The sequence below is a fragment of the Haemaphysalis longicornis genome, unplaced genomic scaffold (genome assembly GCF_048455015.1).
Source record: "Haemaphysalis longicornis isolate Haplotype H1 unplaced genomic scaffold, Haemaphysalis longicornis Haplotype H1 scaffold_5, whole genome shotgun sequence".
In the NCBI taxonomy this organism is placed as follows: Eukaryota; Metazoa; Arthropoda; class Arachnida; order Ixodida; family Ixodidae; genus Haemaphysalis; species Haemaphysalis longicornis.
In genome coordinates this window covers 41,810,719-41,824,345 of record NW_027526385.1, presented here as the reverse complement: position 1 = coordinate 41,824,345, position 13,627 = coordinate 41,810,719, and the positions used below count along the sequence as shown (strand labels likewise).

Sequence of the window (13,627 nt, the reverse complement as noted above, 5' to 3'; positions counted from 1 at the left end):
TTATCGCTACTCGTTACTGTAATTCTGTACGCACCGTATTTTCGCGCGTATAAGCCACACCAAATATGCGAAAATTTCAGGGGCAAAGTAGGAGTGCGGATAATACGCGGGGTTTTTTCTTTAGTGCAGCTTCACGGCAATACGCGCTCTGCCGTGAAGCTCCTACGCAGTAACACTGACTAAGCCTTCCATAGCCGCGATTGCGCAAAACATACAAGGACAAGGAAGAAAAAACAGGGACGAGCGCACTCTAACAATTTTATTAGTTTTCCCGCCATGTAATTCCAAAAATGACACAGCTTTACTGCATATGGCAATGTTTTACTTTATCACCCATGAAAGGGATGTATCGGTACACGTACACGTACACGTTGTGCCTTACCGACCGTTGGATACACCTTCACGAGGCTTAGCACACCCGACCTTGTCTTCCGCATGCCGCGGCAGGTGCGCATCAACCTGGTGGACGTGACGCACCACGTGAAGCAGTACCAGAGCATCATTACCGAGCTCCGCCAGGAGATCCAGAAACTGCAGGACCGCATAGAGCTCAACGACGCACGGGAGAGGTCGCCTTCCCCCACTACGCATGCGTCCCCGGGTGAAGGCGCCAACCAGGGCGGCAAGGAGACGGCCAATGGTCACGGCGACGATAACAGTAAGGGCGGCTACCATGGCACGCAAAAGTTTTATGCCTCTTTGGGCTACCGAGATGCAAGCAGAGTTATTCAATGTACACCAGCTGTGAAACAAAGTATACGCTTCAACATCCGGGGTGTGCGAATTTTGTTGTACGTAAAAAGTAAGTGCATTGGCGCATCACCCAGAAGACAGAAAACGGATCTTCGATAAACATTGACTTTTAGTAACGAAACTCAAAATAAGCGAAGGAAGCTCACTCTAACGCTCAAGACTTGAAGGTAGTGAAGCTGTACTCAACCTTTATGACCATCCCGGACGTTTTAAGTCCACGATTGCAGCCTATTTGCTTCGCTGCCGCAACGGCCTTTACTCCATCATTGTTGCTATAAGTGTGAGCTTCCTTCATTTTTGTGGGGGAGAGATAATAATTGGACATCGCCTTTGAGGGGCGTATGCTATGATTGGTCTTTCTCGTACCGAGTAATCTTTGCCACGATTACGGCAAACACTGGAGATTTTTATTAGCCAATCTTGGCAAATATTCGTAAGTGGGTATACTTGGCTTGATGAACGTGCGCCGGGCACGCCAGGCGGTCGCCGTGAGGCACGCACACACGAGCGCTACACATTTTCTTGGTTTTGCTAACTGCCGGGCGGTCGCCGCGAGTCCCGCGTTTCCGTGCGGGCGCTCGGCAATTTCTTGGTATTTTTAACTGCGGAAACGAAAAACCACGATTTGCTAAACAGTTTCCCTGTTAAAAAATAAAACTTCCTTTTGAATTAGTAAAGATCTAGAAAGGTAGTTACGACATTTTCTTTATGACCAGTGGCAGGAGCCGCAAGAAGCTTAGTATTGCATCGTCCTTCCATCGGCAGGCTAGCCGACTTGCCCCGCACGGATGAAAGAAAATGAAATCCTTGGGGAATTGCAGAATGGAATATAAACAGGACAGGCGACTGGATGATAATTTGTTCGTGATAACTCAAGGCATTGAAACTGCGAAAACGCAGATTAGACAATTATGGATTATGTTCTTGGGCATAAAAGGGGCACATGACAACGTAAACAGAGAACTGCTGTGGGGAATGATGAATCTCCAGGGATTAGATGACGAGTTAATACAGTTCCTTATAGCAATCTGTAAAGATAATAGAGTGCACCTTACACGGGAAGGACAGAAATGCGCCCAGCCGGTCAACACCCATCGGTGTCTGAAACAGGGATGTCCGTTGAGCCCAATACTGTTTATGCTTTGCATGGCAGGGTTAGAAAAGAAACTCAAAGAAATCCAATAAGGTTCGACCTAATGCAGATGTTGCAAAGCGAAGTGATACAACAATGTATTCTGGGAATGTTATACGCAGTCGACATTGTTCTTTTAGCTGATAACCACACCGATATGCAACGACTCATAAATATTAGCGGTCAGGAAGCCACTGACATCGGGTCAAATTTTAGCGCAGAAAAATCGGGAATGATGGTTTTCAATGACACTAGCACTGACGCAGTGTTAATCCATCATGGCGAATTACGTAGACTGAATGAATATAAATGTTTGGGAGAGCGTGGATAAACGAAAAGGATAACTACTTAAGAACTCACGAGGAGCAACTTAAGGGTACTGAAAGCGAAACGTAGTGAAGCATAGAGCTCCGTGGAAGTATAACAAATGAGAAGTAGTGAGAGGAATGTGGAAAAAAGTAATGGTTTCGGATCTCACATTGGCGAATGCAGCGCTCTGCTGAAAATCAGACGTTCTAGCAGGCCTTGAAGTGAACCAGTGAACGGTAGGCCGTTCGGCCTTAGGCGCGCATGGAAAAACAACTAACGAAACAGTGCACGGAGATATGGGCTGGGCGTCGTTTGAAGTTCGAGAAGCGCAGAGTAAAATGTGTTTTGAGAGGAGGTTAAGAGCAATGGATCAACGTAGGTGGGCAGCTAAGATTTTTAGGTACCGATACTTGAAAAGCGTGGACACACAGTGGTTAAGGAAGACTACAAGGCTAACGATGAAATACGGAAAGAACAGTGTAGAATCCAAAACAGCCAAGGTAACCAAAACAGAGGCGCGGCAGACAGAAACGAATAAACGGAGAGAAAAACTGGATTCTAAAACGTCGGTATAGATGTACAGGGCTGAGAAATTGGACATCACAAAGGAAAACTGCTACGATAATTCCCAGAGCAGTGCTTTGATTTTTGAGGCTACAGCAGGTTCCTTGCGAACTAAGAGCTTTGTGGAGAAGTATTCAAAAAATGATGGGGCATGCATGGTTTGCGGAAAAGAAACGGAAACTGTGCAGAACATAGTGTTAGAATGCGGGGGTATCCATCCAAATCTACACAACGAAAATATTCGGCTTCCAGAAGCTCTAGGATTTAAGGGTAGCGCAGAGGAAGTTAACTTCGAGGCTGTCGAGGAGACGAAAACAAGCTCGGAATGCTGGTGGACGAAAAGCAGAGAGGGGGATATTGCCTAGGACAGTTACCACCTGTAACAGGAAAAAAAGTATTCTGTGCCTAATAAGTTTTTGTGACTGCCCTAAGCAGCGCTAAAATTAAACCAAGAGTATACAACATAGGTGTATTACTCTTTTTTGGTACAATGACACATCTACACCCCGCTACAAAGGGGAAACCAATAGCAATCATCAATCATCATAATCATCATCATCATCGTGGCCGTTCTTAAGCTGTACCTTGGTATAGACGGCTAAAGGCGCTAAAAAACCCAAGCGACTCGCTTTGTGTGTGTTGTCGGAGCAGCAATCGCGGTCAACGAGTTCTCGAGTCACGGGAAGCCAGCAAGTCAACGGTCCATGACGCCCTCCATGTCACGCAAAGGGAGGAGCGCCTGTCGCTAAAAGCAGAATTTCGTTTCGCTTTAGCGTACCGCGTTCACAGGCACACATTGGAAACTTTGCAGTCACGGCTACAAATGTTGAAAAGAAACCTCTGATAACATCGTGCAAAATGTATTGAGTTCTATATAAATAAGCCGTAAACTTGAGAAAAGAAAATTTCGGTACCTACTCCATCGCCCAGCCGCATGCCCTGCAAAAGCGACAGAGTTCTGAGAATTTGAAATCAACTTAACACAGAAGCTTCAACGTGTCAAAAAACGCAGAAATGGCGCTGGAATATATTTCAACACATTACAGATTCGGGAGTACTGCGGTCTTGGTGCTTTCCGCTTTTCCGCACAAAAACACAAAAATGCGGATGACGTCACAATCACTGAAACTGTCGTTCCGCTTTCAGCAGCAAAATTCAGTGTTCACAATGCGTACGTTTGATAGCAATGAACACAATAAATTGCAAAACGTATCCCACTAAGGCCAAGGTAGAAGCAAAAAAATAACTTAGAAGTCCCTAAAATTCGCCCGTACTGGGGCAATAAAAGTGAGGATTTGGTAGCCCATTTTCGGAAGGTGGACGCGCAAAAAGCCCGGCGTGTAATGTGAAGAGCTACAACTTCAATCACAATGTGACATGCGGCACTTTAGCCGTTGTGAACGATATGTCCATCCTCAACAAGGAGCCCGTTCATAGAATTAGCAAGTGAAGCTACAAGCTCGTCCCGCATGTAACCGCGCAATTTCAAAGACACTGCGATTTCGAAATTGCGAGCGTTGAGTATTTTCCTAGTACCAGCCATAACAAGCTTTGACTGCAAAGGTCTACATACAAACCACCACGAGCGCGCACGGACACAAGTGAGCTCAACTTTCTGTTGCTTTGGAAACGGCGATAACGAGGATAACATGGCACAGCTCACAGGTAGCACCAACGCGTGCACACGCCTCGCAGCGCAAACATGTTTTCCCTCACTCACTCACTCGCTCACTCACTCACTCACTCACTAACTCACTCGCTCCCTCACTCACTCACCCGCTCCCTCCCTCCCTCCCTCCCTCCCTCCCTCCCTCCCTCCCTCCCTCACTCACTGACTCACTCACTCACTAACTCACTCGCTCCCTCACTCACTCATTCGCTCACTCACTCGCTCACCCGCTCCCTCCCTCCCTCCCTCACTCACTCACTCACTCACTCACTCACTCACTCACTCACTCACTCACTCACTCACTCACTCACTCACTCACTCGTTCACTCACCCACTCCCTCCCTCCCTCCCTCCCTCCCTCCCTCCCTCGCTCACTCATTCAAACTACGCTATCCGACTGCCGCGAAAGCGAACCATTGGTCGTACCCAAGGAGGTTAAAAAAAATTGCTGGAGTGGAAGTCACCTATACCAACCAATGGGCTCGGCTGAAGCTGCCGGCGGCCATTTTGCTCGGGGAAAGAAACCAGATGCCGATTGCTTTGCAGCAGTATTTGCCGACTTTCCCAGCGGTTTTAAATTAGTTAACGAATTCTCATGCTCTAATTCAACACTGCGAGCCATGTCCGACGTCTCCGTATTGATTTCTACCACAGACATTTCGTTAAAAGTCAGATCTCCCAGTACTGGGACATTGTTTTTTTCACCTTATGGCTCGGATATGCAGCTGCCACAAAGTAAAAAATACATAAGAACTCGTTTATCTTTATTCTAAACTGTTCAAATGCAGAAATTGATAGTGAAAGTTCTATGAACAAAAAACACAAAAAGCAATAGAGTTACAACTGTAATGTGAAAAACAGCAGTCATGACCAGAAAATGCAGCATTTTCCGAAAAACAACAGGAAACACCCAGAATTATTGCGATAATAGACATAATGGAGTGACAAAAAACCGATACAGAAAACTTTCATGAGTGTATGATAGCAACCAATGCTATTACGTTCATTGCACTGCTGCCCAACCTAACACACAAATAAACTGTAAAAAAAAGAACCAACAATCTTTCTGGTAAATCACACCATGAGGTTACATTGCCAGTGACATGAACTACCGAAAAAAGATGAACCAATTTGTATTTTTGGAAACAAAGTGTTTATTTTTTTAAAGAAGACAGACTTATGATACCAGACGTCAATTAAACTGCTAAAACATACTATCAAATGGCAAACAAAAGATACTGATAAATGACAGTGACTCAACATCTTTCGGAAGCCTAGCAGCAAAGAAATTAAACATTGAAGGGGCATACTACGCGACACAATGCTACGAGCATGACCGCAGTTTGGAATCAACTTGCACGCGTGCAAGTTACGTGCGCAATACGACTCCCGGGGCCGGGTTCACACTAGGCTGTCAATGTCTATTCAACAAGCTAGCGTAGCAAGCGTGACAGGGACTACAGTCTGCAAGCTAACAACAAATCGAAATACGAAAATAAAACATCACAAGCAATTTCGCCTTCATAACTGATCGACGACCCTGCACGGACAGAGTAAAAAAGCAAAATGCGGGAGGCCGTGTCTGAATTTCAAATATCGCACGCAATTTCCTAACCGTAATAGTATACGACCATCGATGACAGCAAAAAAGCGCGAGAAGCGGGTTCTTACCTTTCGCGACCTAACATATAAAGTATATATTTCACGAACTGCACGCAACAGTAGCAATTTGTACTCCCCGATGCGAGCATTTGAATTAAGAGTCAGACCTAACGTACTTGATTGATTGTATAGAGTTTAACGCGCCGACGCAACGCAGGCGAGGAGGCGGCGCGCCGTAGTGGAGGGCTCCGGATTAATTTTGACCACCTGGGGATCTTTAACGTGCACCGAAAGCTCGCACGTACTAGTGTCAAACTGCACGAAGGCATACGCCAACTTCAGCGGGAGCCAGTGAATGAAAATTTACCAGCCCTTCATAAAGAAAGTTGAGAGAAGCGAAAAGCTGCAAGTGCGTCCAACCTTCGCTGCAAGTGCGTCGAATCGATCGTCAGAACCTTCGGAGACCCAAATCGCCAACGAAGAACGAATCCATGCGACAATTTTTCGCGCACTATAATTGAACGCGTCTATTAACGATCTAAATGTATGCCGACACGTGGTTTATGAGATAAAGGTGTGCTATTGTGCTCCTTCTTCATAATCGACGCCCATATTGTCTTATGTAGGACCATTCTTTTTTCGCGATCTTCAAGTAACCGTTTCTACAGAATGGAAGCCCGGTTTCACGCATGCGCCGTGTGTCCAGAGATCTTATCAGAGCTTTTCGGTCGAACAACCGGTCTACGGGGAAAGGCGCTAGTTTTTTGACAGAACGCCATTGGTCCCACCAAGAAAGCTTTCGCTTTAAAACTAAGGGACTCAGTCGGCGGTTCATAACGACATGTACTATGTCAGGTCCTTGTGGAGGCAAGCTACTTCGTTGGCTGCACGTTGCGGAAGGTACGCACATTCGCGTATACGAATCAGTGCAACATGCGCGCAACATAACGCAACGCAAACACTTCAGTGCATTTTGCAATGAAAACGAGCGAGAAAGTTTCTGGTATGTCAAACAGGGGCGGCAGCAAATCCCATTCGTCAAGGCAAACACCATGACTGCCCTAGAAGGAAGCGTGACGCCAGGTCCGGCCGCGTGAAAGCGGCGTGTACTAAAATAAATTCAAATACAGATTAGAGGTTTTAACGCGCCGAAGCTACACAGGAGATATGAGGGACGCCATACGGGGAAGACAGGGGGGGGGGGGGGGGGCTGAGGAATAATTTTGACGACCTGAGGATCTTTAATGTGCTCCGAAATCTAAAGTTACGGGCGTTTTCTCTGTACACCTCCATCTGAACAACAGCCAGCACTGCCGGGGGATCAGCAGCACAAAGCCTTGGCCACTGAGCCACAGCGGCGGGTAATCATAGAAAGAGCACCGCCGTAACGAGTAATGACAATACTGATGCCTTTAGGACGCAAAGGCATCGAACACCGGCTACTTGTTCCACTATACACAATTCGCCCAACTGAACCGTTTTGCCCTTATGATACACGAATATGTGAAAATCTTTGATGCCTTTTCTAGTGAGTACGACGCTCACAATTTACCCTTTAGAACAGCCTATATATCGACATCCGCAACAGACAAGCCATTTATGTGAACCAATAACTACGACACCATACCGCGGTGCTTCTTGATCGGGAACGAGCCCTGTCGTCACAAGCCCACTCGTCACCGGAAAACTCGTCGTAGGCCAACTCGTCACGCCGGCCTTTTCGTACAGTGCCATCTCGAGACAGAAACTCTCGTGCGAGGTGCCTTCTCGTCACATGGATTTCGTTACACCGCGGCCGTGTGAACAAAAGCCTAGAAGCCCTGACCGGAAATTGGCGTTTAAAGCCGGTCTGAGGCTGGTTACTACAATGGTAAACTCGTTACGGCTGTTTAAGACGGCGTGCGGAGGTCTGTGTGAGCAGCAGGTGTGCATAAAGAGCGTTTTTTTTTTTTTTTGCTTTTGCTGGGGAGGGGGGGGGGTGGAGAGAGGTCAGCGCGATTTTCACTTCTTCAAGTGCAGATCGTCAGCGGTGTTGAGTTGGTGTACGTCCGTATTTCCGTGCGTATAACCTGCCCTTGCATACAACCCACACCCCCACTTTCAGTCTGCGAATAATAAAAAAAAAATTGGCGAAGCTTGCACCAACTCGCGCAAGGCTTGAACCATAGCTAAGCTGGAGGATTTCTTAATATGTAAACACTGAAGGACACACCACCAGGCATTGCATTAGGTTTGAAATTGTTTATTTGTTGATTTGATTGATTGTGGCGTTTTAACGCTCCGATGCTACACAAGTGACGAGGCGCGCCGAAGTGGAGGGCTCCGAAATCATTTTGACCACCTGGGATGTTTAATATGCGGGCGTTGAAATCTCGAACACACGCACGTTTTCGCTTTTCGCCTCCATCAGAAAAGCGTCCGCCGCGGCCGGGAACCGAACGCACTTCCTTGGGCTCAACAGCACAGCGTCATTTCCAGCTGCGCTACCGCGGCGGACAATTGTTTTTTAAATAATAATAATAATCTTTATTTCACTGCACTGTATACATATTCGGGCCAGCCCAAGCCAAAAAATCTTGTGGGGCGTTTTGTTAACCTGTTCCGTTGTCGCTTTTCACGGTGGTGGTAGTAATCATCGTCGGACGGCACCCCCTACGGCTCCCTCGCAAATACCAAGATGTCAACGATCGCATCGCAAGAATCCTGGCTGATCACGACAGCTGAGCCTCAGTCAATACGCTTCGGAATATTGCCCGCAACATCCGCTTCCGGTACTGATGAAGTGAACAACGTCGCAACCCAGCGTTGAAGACGCCTACACAACGAGACAGCAGTGCAATAGTACAAATAGTACAACAGTACAAAGAGAGTACAATAAACATTTTTTTTTATTTCATGTACAACCTGTTCACTGCGTCATTTATAACAATTTGTTTACTTTTTTGCGTGTCATGTAATACGAATTTTCAGGCTATTATCATTTTAATATACCTCGGTATGGCGGCATATTTACCTAACTTTCTGCGTTAAAAACTTTGAAAGAACACTCGCTCGCCTACATCGCTTAAAAAACAAGTTCGCAATGCGAGTTTTCCGTGTGACGAATATTCCGGTGATACGAGAATTCCTCGTACGAAATGCCCTGTGGCTAGTTGGCATTCCTGACCAGTTTACCTGTGACGAGTTGGCCTATGACGAGTGGACTTGTGACGAGTGGGCCTAGACCCTGCTTGATCCTACCATCGCAGCGCGCAGCGGTAGTAGAGGGCATCCGCTTTGTTGCGACGGCGTTACCGACACCTGTTGCCACACAAAACCCTACGAGCCTGAAACAAACTTCTGCGCAGCAATCCCTCCACGAGTCATGACACGGAAAAGTATCAGTTCAATACAGCGTCAGAAGTCCATCCAAATCGTATTCCTAAATCAACACGCACCGGAGAGTTAATTCAACGGTGCCCATAGCAGCAGTGTAGTGACGACATATTCCCGAAGCTAAATGCAAACCCGCCTTTAAAGGAGCCATGAAGAGAAAACACAAGTTTGGTTCATTCGAAAGATTGCCTCGTTAGAACCATAACGACACCACTTATAACGCAAACTTCGCTCAAATAAGCTACATAACTAGGAAGGAAAGAGTGACCATGCGTCCCACCAGCTCATTTCCCGCAACAGAACCTATGCCGTCACATGGGCTAAGCTCTGCGATTGGCGGAGGCCGGCAAAAGCAAACGCATGTTAGGCAGGGCTTACAGTTTGCATAGCGAGCTAAATGCCCGTGAAACATACTGCACATTCTTTTTATGACAAAGAACGGTGGAGTAAACGGTTGAAGTTCCGAACGAACACGCAAGCGTGTGCGCCAATGCGTACGAAACAACCGCCTGGCCGAGCTCGACATCTCGCCGTCGCGCAGACGAATTTTCGGGTTCGAGGCGCTCTGACCTTGGAGGAAAAATGCCGTAAACACCGCGCATTGACGCTCGTATCTTTGTGGTCGAAGCAGAGAGCTCGCGCGAACGGCTTTCCATACACGACACCGGCCAACTGGCATAAGCGATACTGCTACTGAAGTTGAACTATTATTAACCGTAATAAAAATACGGCACATACGTACCAGTCTGTATTCGTCCGTGGCGACGGCGCTGACGAGGCAGCGGTGCCGACGGCAGGGCGTTCGTCTGTTGTGGCTATCGCGGAATGGTCGCTTTCCCGTCCACCGCGTATCCCACAACTCTTGCCGCTCGTGCACTTAGAAGCGTTGAGCGTTCAAGTGGTGTGAGGTTGTTAAATGCAAGCCCGAGCTCCTCGGCGAGAGTTTTGTTCTCCGGATCAGGCGATTCCATGACTAGGGCTGCGGGTGCACTAGGTTTTACTAGCATTTTTAAAATGGCCGCCGTCTCGGTCGACTCCCGCGTGTGGGTGCTATATGGAGTCGACATACTAAGTATCTGTTTCATGGACCGGCCCGTGTGACACCATTGCTCACGTCACCAGATGTGCAATTTTAGCGGGAGATTTAAAATTTTGGCTTAAATTGCCTTATTTCTCAGTGAATAAAGCATCATTTGCTTCCGGGAAAGCGCTTCGGGTACTATGAAACACCTAATCTTTCGAATAAAACAAACTTTTGTTTTCTCTTCATGGCTCCTTTAACAACGTACGGGTGGATAGCGTCAGCGGTCACCACCACAGCGAGCGGCTCCTGCGACGAATAGCCAACACCGAATACAAGCGCAAAAGTGGCTCTCTCCGCGGTAGGCCCCGCACATCGCGCGAGCAGCGCGAGTGCACTCGCCACTCGGGAGTGGTGAGCGGGGCTTACCGTTTGCGAGTAATGAGTGCATTCGTACTCGCGATTGGGGAGTGCACTGGCACTTGCGAGTAGTCAGCGGGGCTCGCCGCGAGTGGCGCTCGCACTCACACTCACCTGCCCGACACGATGGCGAGGCCCACTCACCACTCACTCGTCGACAGTGAGTGTGGGGTGTGTGAGTGCACTGGTGAGGGAGCCTGCCTACCTATGGCGAAGCTTACTCACCATTCACTCTTGAGTGGTGAGTGAAGGGGCGGGGTTAGTGCACTCGTGAGCGAGATTGCCGACCCATTTCCGCACCACCACCTCCACGGGTAGGCAGGAAATTTTCAATAAGAATTCGGAGTGCCTGAAGGCACCTCCGGCTAAGTTTTGAAGCGTTGTTTGGGGATAGAGATGATGATATGGGGAGGGGGGGGGGGGGCTAACGCGATTGACGTTTCCTCCGCCGTTGCCGGATGACAGGTGAGGAGAGGAATCGGGGTTGGACATTGCCACCACAGCATACGCGGCGGCCATGCCTACGTAAAGTGCGCTCTGCTTAACGGTGTACTTCTCGGTCAAGGCCCAAGCTCGTTGTGTACTGGGTGCATTGCATATTGCGTGGAGAGGGTGTTAAATCTCCCGCTGGCTATGCGCCAGTCATGATCATCATCGTGGATTTTCCCGTGCGAGTAAAGTTATCATCCCCGTAATGGGCAGCCGTGGCTTCGGTCTCAATTGCGTCGTTCTTCCGTTAATATTCTGTTCTCCAGCTGGCACCACCCTGTGAGCTTCAGTTCGAGTACCTCTTCTTTCCCGAATTCGAGAAGGGTGAACCGTTACCGGACATTTGCAAAGGCAGACACGAACGTTGCGCGCGCGGGAGGATGTTAAATCTCCCGCTGGCTATGCGCCAGTCATGATCATCATCGTGATTTTCCCGTGTGAGTAAAGCTGTCGTCCCCGCTAAGGGCAGCCATGGCTTCGGTCTCGCTTCTCTCGTTCTTCCGTTAATATTTTGGTGCCGTTAAGCCCGGGAGAATGAACACGTGCGGCGAAGGAGACCATGCGACGTCCCCTCCGGCTTGAGGTTCGTAGAACCCCGTGATTTGACTACTGTTGACCGCCGTTGCCCCGCCCTCAGCCGGAGGTCGCCATGGCAGGCCCTGTCCGCCCACCTACGACCGACCGGAACCTCCAACGGGACGCAGATACGCACCGTCACGTCCAGGGTACCACGCTTGGGATCAGCTGTACGTCCCCCGAGTACCAAGCTGTTGATGACCTGGACGCCCTGCGTTCGTTGAGGAGGGTTCTGCGCGCTGCTGTTACAAGGCTGCTAAAGGCAGCGACTGAGCTCCGACAAGTTCCCTCACCGTCTGCGTTGGACTTGCAGTTGGCTATAAACGAGCTGGAACAGAAGGACACTGAACTTAACAAGCTGAACGAGGCGATAGGCGAGCTTCTCGAAGGAGACGATTTTGAACATGATTTTTACGACGTAATGCAATATCAGGAAAGGATATGCGGGGCCCTCAGTCGGTTGCGGTCGACCTTGAGCGACCTGCGGGCACCCGGCATTAAATGTACCGGCAAGGGCACCTCACCCTATCCAGACGACCCTTCCCACGTCGGCTCGCATACGTCGACCTCGCGAGTAGTTCTGCCGCAGTTGATCGCGACGGTCCACAGCCACCTTGACGTTCCCGATACTGAAAACGTGCAGAAGCCAGATGCGTCGATGTTCACGTCTACCACGCTGTCTGCAATGTCGACTTCTGGTAGCATGAGACCAGGAAGTTCGTTGGACTACAACTGCTCTAGGGCGGATATGCTAGCAGATCCAGTTTGGCCCAATGCGACGTGCGACGCGGAGAAGAGCTTCTTGCTCCATACAGAACGACAGAAGACATTGTCTCCACCGTGTGAATTCGAACATGTCTTCTGTTCAGACAGAACGAAAGGCGAATGTTTAGCAGAAGGTTTTGAAAGCCGAACAGCTCTAAGTGACGAAGTAGTGCGGTCGGTTGTACCCAAGTGCCAAACTGAGTCGTTGAATTTCCCTGATGTTGGAAAAGCTGAGCAACCCTTGCTCACCGCTTCTGCGCTATGCCAGGAGACAGCGAGACCTGGTCGAGAACAACCAGAACTGTACAGTGACCTGAGATCGAGCACGAAAAGAAACTCGTCGAGACCAGAAACTACCGAAAGGCCGATCCGCGGTCGGTGGAAGACCGTCGTAAGGACGCGGCTGGACTCGCTGCACACGAGCTACCGTCTCACCGAGACATTTACAGTTGCCCGACAACAGCTTTCCGGCAATGGCTGCAATGCTGCAAGACATCACACCTTTCAGGACGCTAGGCGCAGAGTTTGGTTGACATCCGCTTCGCCTTTTCGAGGCCAGGCTGCAATACTCAAGGCGGAAAGATGGCGCAAGCACCGCTGGAAACGAAAAGGGACAGCATTTGCCGGCAGCTGTACAAGAAATGACCTTCTCGACCGATAATTACGTTTGTGGACCTGTGGTTTACTCACCATGAACTATCTCGCAGGCCTGGGAGGATGGTAAAATCTCCCAGCCGGGTGTTCCCCATGCCGCAGTGCAAAGTTTCAGAGTGGTGATGCTCCAAAGAACCAGATTCGCTTGTTCAAGCTGCGTCGTAGGACGGGGATGTTCAAGAAGTGTCAAAGTGAGCGCGTAGTGACCAGAGCGGAGATGTTCAAGAAGTGTCAAAGCGAGGCATCAACGCGTAGGGACTAGAGTTCACATGACGCTCAAGCTTTCCTATTAGCTGTG

At 48.9% G+C, this 13,627-nt stretch overlaps 1 protein-coding gene across 1 annotated transcript in view; it reads left to right on the top strand.

The window, feature by feature from the left end:
• The window catches only part of Kif19a (Kinesin family member 19A), a 173,802-nt gene that overhangs the window by 116,937 nt on the left and 43,238 nt on the right, over positions 1-13,627 (top strand). Inside the window, exon 10 of the mRNA XM_077670206.1 lies at positions 448-658. Within this exon, the coding sequence (XP_077526332.1) occupies positions 448-658 (211 nt within the window). The remainder of the gene's footprint in view (positions 1-447; positions 659-13,627) is intronic.